At 34.2% G+C, this 22,179-nt stretch overlaps 1 protein-coding gene across 1 annotated transcript; it reads right to left on the reverse strand.

Moving 5' to 3' along the window:
* Positions 1-534: 534 nt before the first annotated feature.
* On the reverse strand, positions 535-19,522 carry LOC107164172 (uncharacterized). The gene is made up of 2 exons (XM_015511895.2): positions 19,286-19,522; positions 535-6,232 (listed from the first exon to the last, which is right to left on the reverse strand). Exon 2 carries the CDS (start codon positions 6,217-6,219, stop codon positions 1,396-1,398), a length of 4,824 nt encoding a protein of 1,607 aa, XP_015367381.2. The 5' UTR covers positions 6,220-6,232; positions 19,286-19,522; the 3' UTR covers positions 535-1,395.
* Positions 19,523-22,179: the final 2,657 nt, after the last annotated feature.

Raw genomic sequence — 22,179 nt, forward strand, 5'->3', positions numbered from 1 at the left:
GTTATGTGATTTACTGATATGATTGATACATTTTGCAGGCTTGGAGTGCATCTGAAATTTTTTGTTGGGGTTTATATTTGCCATCATTATATTTAACATCATTGCGATGGTTACTATGACGAACAGTACAAATATTAAATTATAATATAATAATTATACTAGGTTATATTTTTTTTATAATTGATGATGTTATCAGTTGTTATGGTGACATAATTCGTTATTGTAATGAATGGGCAAATAATATAAAATAATAATTATAATTATTTTTTTGTGATTCAAAAGATTGTCCAATTGTCTTTTCCAACGAAAGAAATTTTCAATGATTTTCTATTTTGTTTTTAAATCACCAACATAATATAAATATGATACATTATTAATTATTTATTGTTTTAAAATTAATTTAATATCTCTATGTTTTATGATTGCTGTTTGACAAAAAAGTGAAAAACAAACAGATAAAGATCGATAAATCGTCGTCCTAAATGACATAATATTAAATGTAGGTAACTATAATAACACAAAAATCAATACATATTTGTATAGAAAATTAATTTGATCATACATATGTTGTACACAGTAATAATAGTAATAAGAATATAAGAATTACATAATATAAATTATAAAACTAAGACATTTCTCGACTGAAGAGTTCCTTTTTCCGATTTTATTGGATCCAGAGTAAATTCTTATGTTTCTACACAATATACATAATATTATTATGCTTAACTTAACATTATTAATAATATAATCAAATTATATTGTTAACGATGTTATAGTTATATTCAGCGCACATACGATTCATAATAACTTAATGCAAACATAAGTATACAATATACATTATGGTATTTTTATGATAGAGAAAATTTTTCACTTATAGAATAAATATTTAATAAGTAAAATTTTTTTATTTACAAATACAAAATATTAAATAAAAATATGTTTAAAGTTGTATGAAATGAATTTCATAATATGTAAAATAGCTGAAAAGTAGATACAATCGATAGGTATATATATATATATATATATATATATATATATATATATATATAAATAAATGTTTGTTCAACGCATACTCGCAGCTAATAAATTATTTAAATGTGACTAAAACATAATCATATTCATACGTAAAAATAATATGTACAAAATATTTTTTTTCTAGACGTTGGCACAGATTTGTATCCCGTTGTATCTTTGGTTTTATGTGGACTTTGAGACGTATATACGAGTGATATATTATTTTATTATTCTGTACACTACACTTACTATACTCGATAATTACCGACGTCTGTCATATACAAGCATCGTCGTCTCTCGTCATCTCTTATTATAACCTTAAGATACGCGTGTACATAATATATATATATTTAATATCTAGTATATTATACTTTATATTATTCATGGCTCGGACACCAGGTCGGTGATCTGTTTGTTCTTTTTGCTCTTCACGCACCTGCCCTTATAACATATTTCAGTCTCCATAGATACCTTGGTCGTGGTAGACGTGACCGGCGCAACAGGTAGTTCCGTGACCGCGGCTGCAGTGATGGCGGTAGCGTCGGTTGGCTCTGTTTCCGCAACTAAGTCCATCGTCGACTCTTCAGCTGCCGTAGGTGCCGTTACGGTTTCAGTCCGTGGTTCATCGCCACCACCACTGATGAATTTAGCCAGCATGTCAGCCAAGTTTCGTTGGAATGCCTCGTCTTGTTCGTCGTCTGGGTATTTGACTGTGGATGATGATGACACTTCCGGAGTCTGAGTGGTCTCAGCCGGACGTTCTTCTTCCATCGTCGTTACCGCCGCGACTTCTGCGTTGTCAGAAACTGTAGTTACTAACTGTTGCTTCTGGTTACTGGCAGTGGTTACGGGTGCAGTCATGGTTGTCGGAGCAACTGTGGTAGTGGTGGTGGTGGTTGTCGTAGAAGTAATGGTAGGTTCTTCCGGAGCGGCTGATGACGAGACTCCGAATTCGGTGGTCGCTTTTGTCACTAACTCTTGAATGGCATTCGCTGAAAGCGGGCCTAAAGAGTTTTGTGACTCAGCCGTATCCAGATTGTCTTGCGGCTTCTTCACTCGTACTCTAACCCAATGGCCTCGACGGCCTGGCGTTTTTTTCTCAGCGTTCGGGTCACGAGCTTTCTTGTCATTATTACTGCCAAAATTGTGTTTTTCCTTCGAGAAGTCTTCGTCCGCTGGTGGTTCACCGCTGCTAAACTTGCTGTCTGGCCCGGAAGGTGCTTGTGTGTACCTTGTGTCTAACTCATAACCATGACTCTGCTGTACAGTTACTGGTTCATTCCAAAACGACGCGGCCTCTTCGATTTTTTTCTGTTCGTCTTGTTGAATGGTCTGCTGTCCCTCTTCTTGGAACTGTTGCTGCACTGGCGCGGCTTCTGTAGTGGATGTAGTTGTTGTTGTCGTTGTTGTTGTCGTGGTTGGTCTTCTGCTAGATCTCGATCGAACAAACTCTGATCTACTAGCTTGTGTCGTTCTAGATCTCAGAGGGTTTCTCGTAGTTTCGGTTGATTCAGTAGTCGTCGTTGTCGTAACCGGGCGACGTCTCTTTAAAGGATTATATCTTTGCGTCGATATTTCTGCTACCTGTTCGGACACTACTTCCGAAGAACCTTCCGAAGTGCTCGGAGACTCTGTCGTAGGTCTTCTGGTTGTAGTTAATCTCTGCCTTGGCCTCAATTTCGATCGTTCCTTGGGTTTTTCACTGGATTCGATAATGTTTTGAGTACTTGGTGTTTCTACTGGCTCTTGGGTTGATGTTAACAATAGTTTATCATAATACGACAGGCGTTGTCTAAGTTTTGGTGTTTCTGTGGGGGATAACGTTGCTACCGTCAGAGGTTCTTCGGATACGGTTTGAGGAGTATTGAAAGCCGGTTGAACTTGTTCAGTGGATGACTGTTGTTGGTTTAAAAAGTTATTTCCCACCTGGTACTGGGAAAGTGGTTGTATTTGTTGAAAGTTTTTAAATATCTGTTTTTCAGTTGAGCTAGAAATAAACTGCTGCTGATTTCTTTCCGGATTGTTTAGATCAGTTACTGATTGAGGATTGTTTGGAATTTGCTCTTGAATGGTTTGAGAAGGATTGTCTAAAAGTTGTTGATGATTTTCATAAAATGGCTGTTGGCTTGGTTGTTGATTATTGAAAAATTGTTGTTGTTCGAGTTGAGACAAATTGTCTAAATAGTTTTGGTGGTTTTGTGGAACTTGTTGATCTGCGAAGAACTGCTGTTGTTGTGTGTTGTCAAACTGTTGCTGCTGTGTGTTGCCAAATTGCTGCTGCTGTGTGTTATCAAATTGCTGTTGTTGTACATTTCCAAATTGCTGTTGCTGTGTGCTCTCAAACTGTTGTTGTGGTGTGTTATCAAACTGTTGCTGTTGTTGTTGTTGTTGTTGTGTGTTATCAAACTGTTGTTGTTGTGTGTTATCAAACTGTGGTTTCTGTGTGTTATCAAACTGCTGTTGCTGTTTTTCAACAGATGCTTGCGTAGTTTCAAAAATGGTTTGTTGTTGTTCCGCTGGTTTTCGTGAAAATTTCTGTCTAATGGAAGTTGGTGTACTCTCCAAAAAGTGTTGTTGATCATTCACCGAAGTTGAAATTTCTGGTAACCGTTGTAGTTCTGCTGGTGTTGTAAATTGATCTCTTTGACGTTCTGTGATATCATTCAAAGGAGTAGTCGTGCTGAAACTGGTCAATGAACCCCTATGTAATGGTTTTCTTTGCCGATTTCGTTTAGGTGTGGCTGACGTGACATCAGTGCTAGGTTGAGCTCTTTCGGTTACTCTTTGCGTAGTACTCGACACAGATGGTTGTAAAGAGTTCACCTCAGTCGGCAATTGAGACGTGAGTTTGAATGGATTGAGTTCGGTAGTAGAGGGAACAACTGGAGACTTGGAAGACACAACTACTGATCCTATATGAGGTGGTGGGAATGGAATTTTTGCGTAACCAGGCGGTGGCTTAAAATTAAGTGGAGCGACGAAAAATGGTAAGCGATCAGCCATTGAATCAATTTTAGTAATATCGAGTGACGATAAATAAGGCAATGCAAATTTAACATAACCTCTAGGTACATCAAGATCAGTTGGTCCGACAAACACTTTGGGTGAACGATTGCCAATTGTATCTAACACTGGTATAGTTTTTGCGTCTTTTAGTATGGTCAGAACTTCGTTTATCTTGTTATCCAGTCGTTTTTCCATGTAAACAGAAAGTGGAGGTTGATGTGGAGGCGGATATGGTGTTGATGGAGTTAGTACTGCTTTTTCAGTCAAGCTTGGTGAATCAAATGACTGCTGAGGTGCTAATGTCGAAGGTTGTGATAGTTGAACCTTCGGCTTTGATTTTTGTTTTATTTCTTGTTCTTGTTTAGGTCTCGTTTCCTGGAAATTAGGGACAACGTTTTGTTGAATTTCTGGTTTTGGCCTTAATGACTCGAAATTGGGAGTGAATATTTGTTGCGCTGTTTCTTGTTGTGGAATTTCTTGGAAATTTTGAACGAATTGTGGTTGAGATTCTAATTTTGGTTCTTCAAACTTGGGAACGAATTGCCCTGGTGGTGGCAATTCTTGTCTTGGCCTATTTTCTTGGAAATTTGGAATGAACTGTTGTTGAGGTTCTAATTTTGGTTCTTCAAATTTAGGAACGAATTGAGGTGGTAGTTGTGTGTCTTGTCCTGGCCTAGTTTCTTGGAAATTGGGAATGAACTGTGCTTGAGGTTGTAACAACTTCGGTTCTTCAAACTTAGGTACGAACTGCGGCGATGGTGATGATTCTTGCCTCGGTCTCGTTTCTTGGAAATTCGGTACAAACTGTTGTTGTGGTACTAATTTTGGTTCCTCAAATTTAGGAATGAACTGCGGTGGTAGAAGAGGTTCTTGTCTCGGCTTTGTTGTTTCTTGAAAATTGGAAACGAACTGTTGTTGAGATTCTAATTTTGGTTCCTCAAATTTGGGGATAAACTTTGGTGGTGGTAGCTCTTGTTTTAGCCTTGTTTCTTGGAAATTAGGTTGGGCGCTTTGGGGTCGTGGTTCTTGTCTTGGTCTCGTTTCTTGGAGATTCGGTTGTAAATTCTGTGGTTGTGGTGGTGGTCCCTGTCTTGGTCGATTTCCGTCAAAGTTTGAAACGAAATTTTGTGCAGATTCTTGCCTTGATTCATCTTGATTGGGCGTGAAAGTTTGTTGTCCTTGTGGTTTTGTTTCTTTTGGTTTATCTTCGAAGGACGGTTTTTGGAATCTATTATCGTGAAATTGGAAAAAGTTGGAAGGTGGATTTCTTGCGTCTTCGACAAATTGAAATGATTGTGGACCAACTGGCTGTTCATTTTGAGGCAAAAACTCTGGACGCTGTTCCTTCAGTTGATTTGGGAAACTAGGTTTACCTTGTTCAAATAACTGTGATGGTGGTGGAAAACGGGCCGCATTCTGTTCAAATGATGGCGGTGGTGGTGGTGGTGCAAAACGATTAGGATCTTGTCCGAACTGTTGAGCAATCGGGAACTGACCTTCAAATGGTTGCGGTGGTCTTTGGAACTTCAGTTTTCCAGTTTCAAACGGAGATTGCGCCTTCGTGTCGATCTGTGACTGTTGCTGTATCGGCCTATCGGCTTGCAACCTGGGCTTTTGTCTCTGTAATGCTTCAATGGGAACGTACACAAGTTGCACCGACCCTTTGTTTTGTTGCTGGATGAACGGTGATTCAGGAAATGTCACTTTGTTTTCCTTCGGCACGGGTTGGATTTGTGGTTGAGGTATGAACGTGAATTGTGGTTGGAAATTGGGTACTCCCTGAAATCTACCCTGGAACGGGTTCTGTTGGTTGAAAAATGGTACCGGAAAGTGCACTGGTTGCGGTATTTTCGACGCTTGTTGTTGGCTGAAGAACTGAGCCGATGATGCCGCTGGTGTTGTGACTTCGTACGGTTCACCAGCTGGAGCCCGGTTAAAACTGTTTTGTTTGGCATTAAAATTAAATGCACGGCTAGAGGGGACGGCCGGTGGATTTAACAGACGTCCGACTTCGTCAACGCCGCCTGCTTCGCCACCAGATTCTAGATTCTTATGACACGTTGGACAAGACGCCGTTATGGGTACCCAATCGTCAACACGTTTTTCTGCAGTTTCCGGCCGGCTCCATGTTTCTTGTGGCCGTACTGGTTCACTCAGCAAGGCCGTGCAAAGAAGCACGACCAATCTCCACCCTTTCATGATCTATTAGGACCTGTTGAAAAAAATTTAATTAGTTTTTCGATTTTATAAATATTTAAAAATGTCATGCTAATTTATTACAAATAATAGGTGAACATCGTATAACTATAATAAAATGTAATATTAAAATGAATTAATAAATTTTGTTGGAAAATCCTAAAATATCCCTATGATTATTTCAAAATTACATACATTTTAATAAAATTATTTAACTTCTTAAAAAAAAAAAAAAACAATTTAATTTAAGTATTATAGAATTGATAAAAAAAACTAACGGGGATTATTATGGCATTATCATACAGATATATTTTTTGTTGATCACCTAGTTATCCATTACGCCATGGTTGTTGAGTAACTAATATATTATTAATGCCGGTATATCACCTAAAATCGTTCGTGCAGACATTTTATAATACGATAATTGTCACACCGGAACTATTTAGATTGTACCAATATGTATATCAGGTCACATTCAAATTAAATTATGATTAAATTGTCCGAAACTTCTAATAAAATGTAAGCGAAAATGCTCAGAGTAATAGAAGGACACCGTCAAAATCATTTTCAACACACGTTCCTCGAATTAATGACATGATACAATGTATAAGTACCAATGTTTGATGTTAAGCTATACGTGACATTCAACGTTCGAAACTTTGTAACAAAAATAAAATCGGCACGCTGTGGCCTGTGTTGTTGTTTACATCGATATTATTTTTTATTTATGACATAATATAGTTGAAAAATTTATTTCTTTTTTCGTTCGGGGAAAAGTAAAATAAAAAAAACTATTTAATTTTATAACATAGATCTATACGTCCAATCATGCGTACAATAAATAGCGTGCCTGCTATACTTAATAGTAGTGTAATAATTAATTTCACGGAGGATGTACTTATTATGGTTGTATATACCAAAAAAAAACAAAAACGGATATAACTGCAATACGCGATTGTCATGCAGCGAACTGCTGAGGCAATGCGATAAAAATCATAAATTTATTATTTTGCTTTTAGATCGTATGTATATAAATATTAATAAAAACGGTTATATATTTTTAATTATCTAGAAATACATTTGACTGTACAATAGATTTGTGCTTGTAAGAAGTTTTTTATTTGTTACGCTTATATCAAATAAGTGTCTGTCGAAAACTAATTAGCTATTAATTTGGACTGGGGCTTTAATGTCCTAAAAATCCCAAAGAATGTCTTTAAAAAATTCAAAAATGACTAAAAAAATGCATTTTAAAAATAACTAAACAAATAACAATAACAAAATATATTATAAGCGTATTTTTATTTTGAAATAAGTATTAGTAGTATAAATGTATAATCGATATCAAATTTAAAAATTTTGTACAGACTACTAGATGTATGACCATAACTTATTGACCTGTTTATCGTATACATCGCCTAAACTCACCATCTAGATTTTGATATTTCAACTATTGGCCGATAATATAACACGAATTACTAGTACCTACTTTATAACCTGATGTATTTATTTAATAATATAAAAATCAGGTTGCTGTGTAAAAATCACAAAACAAAATTTATAATTCATATTTTGTTTTTAAAATTCAAAAAAATACTCCAAAAACTCTAAATTCCCAAAAAATTTCAAAAATACATAAATAAACAATTGAACAAATTCAAAATTTTGAAAGTCTTGTTTTGATCATCACTGCGACACTGCAAAAAATATTTTACACACCTCTGTACTTATATTTTAAGTGCGAGTTTTAACTTTATTTTTATATACAAAATAACATATAGGTACGTCGTTTGACTCACGATGCTTTACAGTAAATACTGTTGGCTATAAGTATAATATTATAATTTAGTTTGATGACGTTCATCAGTGCTGGTGAATAAAAATGTCGGAAATATGAGTTTTTTTTAAATTGGATCTTGCCAAAACAGACGACAGCGAATACGCGTCTGGCCTCTGCGCATATGTTTTTCTCGTTACCTACTCGGATTCTTATATAATTATTCACTCGAGTTTACCACGCATGTTTATGCAGGTAAAACTGCATCAGCACTGCATGTACGGCTGTAGGGCGTAGACGAGCAACAATAACACGCAAACGTTTACGTCCTTACTGGTAATTATTGCAATTTGAAAATCTCGATTACTATATATTTTTATTTTTTTCCGTTCAACCACTTCTTTATAATCATCTTGTTTTTGCGAACCGATGATTTTCGTTCTGATCAGTAGTCGGCAATTACCATGGACGACTTCTAACTAACTCGCGGATGTAAATGCATTAACTGCGACCCTGATAGTCATCCGGTAAAAAAATAAATCTATTACGATAGTGAACATTTTATTATACATTTTACTATATAATTACATTATACAAACGAAATGCTGCAGACGAACGTTCATAATTATAAATGTATTAAATGAGCAATTTAACATCAATAATAATAATTGTTATTGTATTGCGCATTGTCAGAGACGAAACAAATTCGATTAACACTGAATGATGTCTGATGTCTGATGTCTGATGTCTAACTATGTATAGTACGTCCTACCCATTTTATAATATTATATTAATAATAATTCCTATGCCGAAATGGTTCTCGTTTCATAATATTTTTCTCTTCTTTAAACGATATTATTCAAACGTTTTACATATTTTAACGTGGCTACGTTTATTTTATAATTGAAACAAAAAAACTCGTTATGATTGGTAACGTCGAGATTCCTTGGAACGGAAAAGAGAAATAAAAACGAAACCATTACCATCAAGTGTTCGTGGGCAAAAAAATATGCATGTTCTACATGTGCGCTGGAGTCGCAAAGACGATATGCAGGTAAGGCAATTATACATCGTCTTTAATAAAAGAATATTAATAATCGTTATTAAACGAGGTTTTTTTTTCGTTTTTCAAAGTCAACAAACCGTATATCACCGTCGCCATCCGACAGACTACGGTTGCCTGCAGCAGTAAGTTGTGTTCTCCTGCGGGCTGCCATGCATTTGACCGAGCGAATTTGCTCGGCGAAATCAACATATTATTATTATTTATTCGTATTTTACAGGCGGCATGTGCCCGTGCGTATTATGTGTAGAAAGTGAACTTGTCGCGGCGAGACGATATTTTATTTTAATTAATAAAATATATTATTATGTATAGGCATACCTACGTACGACGGGGGTCCTATAAAACGCGCACGCGATAATACGTGATCAGTCGGAGCTCGGAGATGCTTCCTGTCCAACCACCTCAGCAACTGCCAACTATTATAGGTAGGTGTAGGTATACATTGGCGCAGGAGAAAAATGGACCGGTCAAACGACGACGACGACGATATTCGCGTGTGTGGACGAGGAGAATGCGAACGAAAACGAAAGCGGTCCGTCATCGTAGAACGGAATTCGAATAGTGATAAATAATAATAAAACAGGTAGTATAGGTAATGTGATCGCGCCAAACACGTGTAGGCAGAGTCGTGTAGGATAATATTGCGCAATCGATTTTATAGTTCCCGGATTTTGATCTGCTGCACTGGGTGAGACCGAAACAACGGTATAACGGTTCTACATATACATAGTGTTTTGTTAATTTCTTTTTTTGGAAATTCGATCGTTCTTGTGTGATGATGGCTTTTACGCCGCGCACGCAACTATCTGCATTAATATAACATATATATTATGGCTATACGCACACCGACATCGACAATAATAATCGATGAAAATTATTTACGATAGTAATTTAATAATTAGTATTAATCATTAAGTCGTCATTATCGTTTTGTATTTCACTATTGAAACCATTTTTTTTCGACACTTTGTTTTTACGAAACATACTAGCTTTTGTGTAATTACGGGAGAAAATCGGTGGGTCGAGTTCGAATATATAATATTATAGGTACCTCAGTACCTGTCTATAATAATAAGAGGTATAGGTCGTGTGTCTATTATGAGTGAAACGTTAAGTATATGGCAAGAATGTGCGCGTTGTTCAAACTTCGTCGTCGCCGTCGGCGCGATAACTATTGACAATTATCAATATAATAATATAATTATCATAATATATTATGTTTAAAACGATTTAAAAAAAAAATCGCGTGGACTTATAATTACGAGACGAATGATTTTAATAGTTGGAAGAATTCACGTTGCAATGAAATCGATAGTAATGATATGAAATAGGCATGTATGTACCTACCTATAATACGTCATAGTATTATTGTCACAATAATTATTATAATTTGGTTTGGAATTTTCGAACGACAAATAACAATATTACGTGCGTAGATTATGGTGTAAATATTTGTAGGTATCTACTCGGCGATTAAATTACTCAGATATTTAACGAAACGTAACAGTGAAATCTTACGAGCATTCGAAAAAGAACGGTTTGCTGGACCGCGCGAACACGATGTAAAGGTGCAGAGGAAAGTCCGTATATCCGTCTTAGGTAGGTTCATATATATATATATGTATAGTATAAAATAGGAAGTGTCTCGGTTTCCGAATTGAACGTGTTTTAAAACTTTCTGACTCGGCCGTCAGATTTCGACGTTTTGAACTCAATAACATGGAAAAATGTATAATGATATATTTTATTCGTCGCATGAAAGTTTGCTCCTGCACGCATCGTTAATCACTGCAGCAAAAGAAATCGAAACCAAATATGAGCGAAAACTATATAAACATTAAAAATATCGTGTTACAATCGTTGTTGGTATGCCTATATATACTCTTATACTCAAATATAAAACTTGAACACACATTACAATAATAATACGTTCGTATTTGTTGGTTCAGCGTGTACCCATTACAACGGGTATACAATACAATGTTTATGCTCATAATAATATATAACGTTATAAATGTACATTTTTTTTTTTTTCAATATTTAAAAAACGTTTAAAAATCTTTGATCTTATTCGTTTCGGTTTTCACTAGACGGCAAGAAAAAAAATCACAATAGCATACAATATACTACTCACTAAACAACTAATGGTCGAAATGCGTGCATTATATTGTTCGTATAGCTGCAGATCACTGGCCGCCACTGCACATTTCTTATTTGAATATTCAAAATAGAAATAATTAGACCGCGCGCGCGCGCGTTACCTGCAGCAAGCTTTGAATAAATTTCAGACATGAAAAATTGCTCTAAATGCATAACTCGATGACTATTCATATTATATCATCACACACGCGTCTGTACACGGGTAGACTTGATAATATTTTATCCCGACAAAAACAATATTATGTATTGCTGCAGTCATTCGAACGGCGCGGCGTGGTCCTTGCTGTGCGCCCATCGTCGAGTGACGAATCACACTCGTAATAATATATAGTGACACATAATGTGAATAATAATAATGTTACATAACGCACACTATTCGCGAGAAATTATGTGGAAAATAAAATAATAGGTTCGGCCTGCGGATACTGACTACATCGTCTACATCGCGGGTACAGCGCGTTGTGATTTCGCCTCCGCTCAAAAAATGACTTAACGAAAACTCAATTGCCGACTGTACACAATAAACGTACACATCAGTCCACATTCTACTTTTTTGTACAGGAACAGAGTTTTTTTTTTTTTACTATTTCCGGGACCAATATATATACCTTATACCATAATATTATCTCGAACAAATTAATTATTTATTTACGTGTATACCTATATAATACTGACTAATTAATCGGTATGCATTACACGACCGCGATTACCTATCATTATTCATTGCGCTTTTGATGGCTGCGGAATTTTACTGTATATTAGGTAGCAATAATAATATTTCCAGTAAATTATATGAGTCACTTTGTCGGACTTAGAATAACAAAACACTATACTTGAAGACTTCACATTATATTATATTCGTTTTAGCAGCGACAATATTTTTAACGTAATTATGGAACAAATTAAGTCATTATATAGATCTTATGCGTTGATCACAGCTATAAGATGTTGTTTTGACAAAGATTCTATTTATAATTAGTATATATTTATATATGTATATACTTCTTCACTGCTGCAGAGCTATTATTTGAAACAAAACAATTGTTTTGTTAATGTTGTATAATACACGACGGCGCTCATCATATCAATCGGACAATTTCGAAATATTAAAATCCTTATTTGAAAACAATACAATTACAGTGTAATATGTATGTATTCTAGATATTGTGTTTCAAAGACAGACGATGATGTATTCTAGATAAATATAGACAGGTAGGCACCTACAATTTATATATTTTTTTCACCAAAGAAATTTTTCGCCTATATATTATGATGATGATCATTACAAAACCGCGATGAATAGAAATATTACTTTTATTTTTCCCAGCAAATCCTCGCGTTTATCACGTTTATCATTTTTTGACATATCTCGTGAACGTCATAAAAATATGTCTGAACCTCATATATACATGAAAAAAAAAATAATTATCATTTCCGTCCTGCAAATAGAATAGACGCGCGCTCGCGCACACCCGCTTTCATTATTATTGCTACTGCAGCAACAGCAGCTATATCTGATAGACGCGATGACTGGCCGTCCTCTAGAAATCTCACCGACCTTCGAGTCGAAGCGAAAGTTTTCCATTTTCACGTTGACAAACGACGGTAATATATGTATATGTTCGGTTTACTATTGCCACGTGGTTTTGGATGCGGCGCAATATCTAACTATAATAATATTATATTATCTTCACAGTATAATATTTTACGCAAATCCAAATTCGACCTACCGATCGCCGTCGTGCAGTCGATCACTATATGTTATATTTACACAAAATATGTACTTATATAGTGATATCTGCACACCATCGCGTCGACGAGTGTGTAGTGCATGTGGTATGGGTACCAACAGTCAAGTTCAACAACAGTTACAGCCGGTGCAAGGGGTCGTTAAGACAGCGTACCACGTGGTACCAATATGGTATAACGTCGTGGATTTATGGCGCCATCGATGTACCACCTATATAATATTATTATATAGTGGTGAAAGCCAAGAGTGCGTTGAACCTGCAGCAGCAGCATTTTACCTTCGTGTGATAAATATATATAATGTGTTACGATTGTTACGGAATGTGTTGCGATTGTTTTTCTATATTATGTTAATCCGTCCCGCGACCGTTGAAATTATTTTTATATTTTATCAAATCCTGTGATCGCGCATCAGGAATTAGCGTCACGAAGACGATATAAGGGCGGTGAAGATTACCTATTCTGTGGCCGCGGGACGTGACAAAACTATTAAATTATTAATTATGAATTCATCGAGAGTCTTTTTCGACGGCCATCATCATCGGATCTTATTCAATATTGACCAAATGGGTGTGATCTACGAAATCAATCCGTCTCTTACAGCTATTTCAAACCTGGTTGAATCGTATATATGTACATCATATACACATATAGGAATTAGGTATGTATATAGCTACGAAAACGACCATATGCATATATTGATTTTTTTTTTACTTTTTAATGTATTTATCAATTAGAATATAATTTATATACTAAAACGACATTTCTTGTGATATTTTATTATTTGTACGAAATGACGCATAACCATCACGCGTTAAAAATCGAAGAGCTGTACGATTTGAGCATTTGGCAAAAGTTTAGAGGTATATAAAATCACAAACCGAAAATATTTTGTTCTGATATTTCGTACGTAACACTTGTGCTTGACAAATAAATAGTGAACAATAAAAACACGCCTGTGCACAAGAAATTCCGTCATAATTCTAAAAATCTGTCAGATTATTATAATCGCACCCGAACCCTGGCGCCCGAAATCCGCGACGATTAGTGACGTGTGCTGTTAGTATTTTGACAAAGACCATTATTTGGTGTTTTTTTTTTTAATCTATAAATTATATTATTTTTGTCGATATGAATGCAGTACAAACAATAATGTGCCTTCGCGGCCGGAGTGCAAAAATCGAAATGAATTATTAATGATCCACGACGAATTATCAGGGGAATAAATGTATCATGCGCGAGTTCGCGGCTCCGCAAGTACCTACCTATACCTATGTACATTAAATTATTAAAATAATATAATAATCTACTTGTATTTCGCCATGTCAAAACACGTATGAAATAAAATATGTAATGGAACAAATTAATTTAGGGTATATACAGCAGGGTTATAGAATAGTTGCTGTAGATTTAATTTAATTACGGATATATATGTAGTAAATTATAGTGAAATGTATAATATTATGTTATATGACCTTAAGACATATTTTACACTTTACAGTCGATTTTGTTCTTGTAATTTTAGAAATTTCAGTACACACGCGTTTCATATACTTGACTTTTTGCAAGGTATATCGAGTAAGACTAATGTCTGTATTATACTTATCATAATATATATATATAATATACAGGGCTGTGAATTTAATGCATTTGCATGTTTTTTTTGCTACACTTTATAAAAAAATGGATTCGGTCAAAATTTGTTTTGACTTATTTGTAATTCAAATACTAAATTTTATTTTGCATATTTTCGCATATTTCATGGGTTAGGGCATACAAATGCATGTTTTAATAATATTTTTGTTTAAATGTTTTTTTTTCGTAATATTTACATTTTTTCGGTCAATCTTATAGTAGGTATAAACTATAACTTTTATAGTTTTATCGAAATAATTCTATTTTTACTCGGGTATTTAATGTATAATATTATTGACTACCTATTGTACTATTGAAGTCGAGATTAAATTAATTTGCTGATATCAACTCGACGAAGACCAAGACTAGTTAAGATCAATAACTCATATACTCATATCAAGAAGTAAAAATACTAATATTTAAACTAAAATTAATAAAAAAAACATTTACTAATGAAAAAAATAAAAATAAAAATTTAATTTTTGTAGTTTTTTTAGCATATTTTAAGAATTTTAGAACATATTTTGTCAGATTTTAGTGCATACATGCATGCATATTTAATAGTTTTTAAGTGCATTAAATTCACAGCCCTGATAATATATATATCATGCGTGAGCATGTACACGTTTTGTAAATTTATTTGATTACATTTCAGTGTACCTATAAATACTAAATCGATAATCATATTTATGGATTGTACAATAAATAATAATTAATATGTAGGCAAGTACAACCTGTTGCACAACTATAAAATATATTGAAGTGATTCATTGATTTGTACGAGTATGCATCACTACAGCAGGTGATCAAATTCAAATATTTCCATTGCAAATGTGGCGGAATATTTATTAGCTTATATGAAATCATAAATAAACAAATACACGAACGTGTTTAAGCATTATTATAAGAATCGTGATTGATTAAATATTTTTATTTTGTCATACTATAGAGGTCAAGCATAGATTTGGAGTCTAGACTGCTGCATATGTCGAAATCGAGTTAAATGCAACGAAAAAATATACGTATCAATATTATAGATTTATGACTAACAATATTGGCTGATTTATAAAATTACGAAAATTTGTCAGATCAAGCTGAAGTCGATACATTGTACAATATTATCATATACAGGTATAATACAAATAATGTACAAATAGTATGAATAATGTGGGCAAAACGGTGTGCCGAATTTAGTTCAAAATATCTGGGTATGATATTACTTTTTTAATCGTTATTGTAATCTGACAATTTATATAGGTAGATATATTTTTGGCACAATATATTATAATATTATAATCAATTTAAATTCCAGAATAGATATAGTTATGATTATATTATATTATGAAGTATATGAACGTATATAATAAGCTAGTTATTTAATATTTTGTTGTGTAAATGTGTATATAAAATATGATAATTGGAATATTTGTGAGGCGACAAAATTAATCGAAAACGATTTAAAGCTATTTTATTCGACAGGCGCGCAAGACTAGATCGGCATAAAAAAAAACTCTCTTGGAAATAATAATAAAAATAATAATGATCAATGGGACCTATAATATATATATAACGCGATGGCGCCGGAACTTAAGAACTACGTGAAAGCAATGATGTTATTGACAAATGAAAATTTTCGATTAAAATACGCATCAAAGCGTTAATAAAAAATTGGAATTATGATTTCATATCCGTCAATATTAGGCTCACCGATGATGAAACGATAAAGAAAATATACATCATCTGCCGACCGAGTGATCGTACCCGACTTGCGCAACACGCGAAGACATCGCGAATTTTTGTTTCCTTTTAAACGTCATTCGTCTCGGTACTATCCGGTCCAGAACGCTGTGTATATATATATTCACATGTTCATATATTATATATATATATATGAATATACACTTCATACATATATAGGCATACCTATACAGCTTATGATTTCGTTACAAAAACTACGTGTAATACCTACCTACGCGATATCAAAACACAATGCAAAAATCGTCGGTACCTACATATGGTTATGTAAAGGTAAAAAAAAATGTAATCCTGTCCCGCTGTGTGACTAAAACGTCAAAAACGGAAAAGGAATAAGAGAACACACGCATTGCAACAATGACCATAACGACGACGTGGTATATCGCATAATCTTGAACATTCCTATTATTTCACACGTTAATTATATACAATTATACATGTCCACTGATTATTATTTATTGTTATATCATAAACATCGCTTTTAGCGTCGAAGACGATAACCATACGTAATCACATTCTTTGAACACCGCATATGAGTGGAGATTAATATATAGAAATAGTACCTCTATACCTAGGTATTATTTATTGTTATTTGTTATTATTCGAAAGATTTTAACGCTCGCTTCGTTCTTAATAATTATTTAGTAGTAGTCGTTGTTTTCGAATTAGTTCATTGCTACGGGGTTTTCGTATAAAACATAAAGAGTAGAGACATTATATTATATTTGTTAATGCGTTCAACATTAAAGGTCATGTGAATTTTTCTAATGCTTATATTATAAACTATAAGCTTCTGCATAAGTATTACACAAAACTACAATGAAAATAATATTTCGCACGTTTTTTAGGATTAAAGGCTGCACTCGGGTCAAGGTGTATTAAAAATATAATTGTGACAAAACCACTGAGTCGTATTTTAAAAAATTAACTTTAATATAACGTAACTGTCACTTCACGTAACAGAAAATGTGAGGTTAAACGAAATCGAACGTTAAGTGCTAATAAATTATTTGGAATTATGAAAGATGCAAAGCACATTGCACAATCATAGAAACCATATTAAAAATCCATTTTGAGAAATTGTTGCATACCAATATATACAATGAAATGTTAAAAATAAATAGAAACATATAGTAATGTACTAATGTATATAATAGGGGTACCTACTTATGAATCCTAAAAATATTTTATTTCACGTTGATGGTATTATATACAAGTTTAGAGTTTCCTCGAGTTTTATGTTTAGGTATATTTTGAATGAAACGTAATGAATCCAAGTATAGGTACTACAATAACAAAATGATTTTAAAATATTTTTATCTCCCCAAAATACAGACTCAATGAAAATACATTTTGGAAAATATCTAAATCCCTGCTTTTTCACATATAATACATAATCGATGGATATAATAAAATGAATATTTCATACGTGACACATTTTGAATGTGACAGAATATAGGCAAGTGAATATAATATGTAGTATGTATAATTTTGTTCGTCCTGACAATCCCCTGTGTTGTATAACTTGTAATACGTTCCTATCCTCTCTCAATATATATATATTTTTTATTTTTTTTGAGGCTTATTGGCTTATTCTAACAGATTTCTGAAGTATGAAATATATATGTACCTACGTGGCTACGTAGAAGTATATAATATGTTATTTACTATACATATATATATATATATATTATGAATGTACACGACCACGCATATACCTTTTTCCTCGCTTTATATAATAACTGAATCTCGATTGCAGCAGAGAAAAGAAGTCGTTGGGCATCTGCACTACAATTGTTAACAGGTGGTGGGACGTAGGTATTATAATAGCGACATGACGTATTATACCTATAGATTAATATTTAATCCGGTCGGTAAGAGTTTGTACAATATAGATATATCCTATACCTACTGCAACATCTAAGTATACAGCGCAGTATACACATTTAGGTAAAAACGAACAACGAGAAAATAACAAAAATGTCGTCTCTTATATACAAGTCTTGTACGAGTGACCAACTTAAAACACGTTCGTGTATGAACATTAAAACGAAGAAAAATATTCTATATACTTGAGAGGTAATCGAGGATTTTCCTGTTCCTCTAAGTTAAGAGAACGAAAATAAGAGTGAATTTTCCTAGGCTTATACTGTAGCGTTCGAACTTTGAGAGATAAAAGTTTTTCAGTGACCTCAGTTTTGTATTTACATGTATTTACGGGTACATTATTACTATAGAAGCAAAAAATATAATTATGAACCCACTTCGAGTAGTAATTTATAAGAAAAAAATTTCACCATGCCAGGTTTTACCATACAAAATTCGTACGCGAGTTTTAAATGGGATTTCACTTTTGGGTAGCTATTTTTATATCAATAATTATTCAAGTTTGGTATTTATTTTTTTAAATGACAAAATAGATTTTTAGTTTCACAATATCATCCGATGTAGAATCTTTTTCAGGTTTCGATACATATACCTAATTAATAAATATTAAACCAATACTTAATTTGTTAATAATTGTTTTGAGTTTTCAAATGAAATTAGTTTTAATTTAGTTTAGGTGAAATTTCGATGACATGAAAAAAAAATGTTATTTTTTTATTAGGTACCTACGCAAGAAATTACCAGAAAAATTACTGTATCCTGATTTAAGATCAACCCCCATATTATTCGCGTATTAGTGTCAAATATATATTGTATAGACAGGTATTAATGAATTTAAGAGTTTAATTTAATTTTCATCGAGACCTGCAATATTATCGCTAGCATTATGATATCGAAGGCGTACAGCCGTACACCTAAGAGGTAACCTATAACTGATGATACATATCAATTTCTTCTATATTACCTATATAGGTAGGTAAAATCTATGGTGTAATTTCGTAAAGTACATGCAATAGCTTTAATAATAAACAAATACTCACGGAATACACTCGGGAAAGACTTCGTCGATGGTCGTCGGGTCGTAAATGTCTACACGGGCGCGCGTAAAAAAAACGATAGTTTTACGTCGTTGTGTTTCGAAATAATTATAATAATAATGTGTTATATCCGACGGGTGACCGACAGCGAACAACTCGAGCGGCGGAAGTGCGCGAGCGTATTGAGACGATTGCGCGCGGAATGACCGTCGCGGGACACCGGAGAACGCGTTTTGGGAGTGCTTGGTGGCAGTGGCGTCGGTGGTCGCGTCGCCCGTCCGTAGACCGGCGGCAAGAACGGCCACCGGGGTGGGGTGGTGAGAGGTCCGCTCGGTGGTAGGCCGCCGAAAGGAAAAGTGAAGAGACGTGTCGGCGGCGGGTGAGCGCGTGCGTGTCGTTGGCATTGGTGGCTCCAAGGTCGCGGCGGCGGAGGCAGTACACAAGACACAACACGTTTTCCACTTACTAAGGTATGAGAGAAAAAAAACAGCCCTTTTTTCATAAAAGACTATTTTTTTTTATTAGACAACGTTCGCTGCCGCTGGAATTCTTCGGCCGAGACTATTTAAATAAAATATATCGTCGTCGTCGTCGTTGTTGTTGTTGCTGTAAGAAGTTCAAGTCCAGATTTACGGTGGTGTAGACTGTAGACATGTAAAGTGATATGCGCCTTGAGAGTTAAAAACGTTTCAATATGCTATAAATATAAGTTAACAACACATCATGCGTACCTATGATGCATTAAGAAGTTCAAATGTGCACCGAATAAATTATCTCAGAATAAACAACTTATCTATATGAATACAATATATTATTATGTTTACATTTATAAACCAATAAGACAACTTAAAATGGTGTACGTATAATATTATTTAAAGTGTTTTATTAAAATTTTTATCGTATTATATTATGTATTGTATGTTTATAGCTGTATACTTAAGTATTTGGAATAATTTTTTCCCGAATTAGATAGAAGTTGTGATTAATATCACGTTTGTCCACACATTCCAATCAATGTTTATAGGTTTTGACGATGTTGTGTACACAATACGACGAGAAATATCCTGAAAACTCACTCAATACTGGTGTCGAAATATGATGCTTGGAAAATAAAATTCTTATATTATTAGTCGAAACCGAGCTCATCCGGGGTCAACTACACTTTTGGTATCTCCATCATCTGCCTGATGTGGGTTCCACGCTGTCCGCCGGGATGAGGCCCGTGTCGTCCTCTTGCAGACTACATCATAGTAATATAAAATTATGTAATAACGTCACAGCGCCGTCTTTTCCATATTAAATTTATTACGATTTATTATCGTCGCAACGTCGCGTAGTAAATACGCATTGTCATTCATCACTAGAACGTTTTTGGCAAGCTCTCGGCCGACGACCGTTTGAATTCTTTTCGTTCTATCTATCACCCGATCTCTCCCCACCCTATCCTATGTAGGTAATATTCGTATACACACTCATGTCAAAGTTATGCCGCACACGCAATCGACGAATGGCGCGACGATAACGTCGTTATTTAGTTATTATAATATTATATAATGATAATAATATGGCGTCGATTAAAAATATAATATAATTATAATTATATTGTGAAAAAAAATCAATACGCATCATTCACTTAATTGGGCTGTAGGTAAAGAACATATTTTGTGACGAAGACGACCATATGACACGACGGGCGCAACGTCCGCGATTGTTCCGCCTTCGAAAATATTCGCGTGGGTACGAATAATTATTGTCGTGGGCAGAAGTGTATTATAATATTATTATTATTATTAATATTGTATTATTATTATAGGACGTTATAATACGTCGCGTATTTTGATCGGCGGATTAGTCGGTTACGCCTATAATAATACATTAATACAATATTATAAAATCACTATCGTTTTTCGCGCCGTTATAACATCGATATTATAATATTATTTCAATCGAATTTTTATTGAAAAATTTCACTTTTTTTGCACCGGACAATATTGTCGATTTTTTTTTTTTTTGGTCAATCTGCGGCGTAACACAGAATAATGTATATTATCATTATACATAATGTCAACGTAATTCGTTGTTGTTTTTTTTATATGAGCTAACTGATTAAGAACGTACTGAACGTAGATATCGTGGGCACCTACCTATCTGTATAAATATAATTTGTATTTTACAATAATGTTACAATGTCTTGCCGATGACGTGTTTTTCCATCATACACTTTTTCGGATAGCTCTGATAACGATTTTTGACTTTTTACAGACGTCTTTATTTCGAATTGCTTCGGATAATTGCGGCTCCAACAGATTTACATGTGTCGAGTATTCAACACTCTCGTTATTCGTTCTTCTTAGTTTTTTTACACATTACTTAACACACCAATTTTTTTCCAAAAATTGGTAGGGGTACCTAAATAAAATATTGATATTAATCGATCAAACAACAAGTATCGAAACACGACCAACTCTTTTTAATTTAAAAAAAAAAAAAAAATTGTCCAAGTGAACATAATAATGACCGTAAAGTCATCGGTGCTGACAAAAGTTGCGTAGAACAATACAATTTATTGTTGTAGACCGTTTTCAGATGACGATTTTCAGACTTTCAGTGTTGCAAATCTAGAGTGATCATGGGGTGAGTCGTGTTGATGGTGGGCAGACGATTTTTAATCATCCAAGAAATTATAATGTAGCACCTACAATAAAAGAATATATATGCAGTAAACTACTCCAAGCTTAGGTACGTTTTAAATCAACAAGTGATGGTCACGGTGGGGAGGTTAAAACTCGTGTTTTGCACCCACTGATCAAATAATAAGTGATGTTATAAGTAATTTTTTTTTAAGTTATATGTACCTACCATAACTATATTAAACACAACACACCATTCTATATCGC

Source organism: Diuraphis noxia, unplaced genomic scaffold (genome assembly GCF_037042655.1).
Source record: "Diuraphis noxia isolate RWA-SAM2 unplaced genomic scaffold, SU_Dnox_SAM2 contig0003, whole genome shotgun sequence".
NCBI classification, from domain to species: domain Eukaryota; kingdom Metazoa; phylum Arthropoda; class Insecta; order Hemiptera; family Aphididae; genus Diuraphis; species Diuraphis noxia.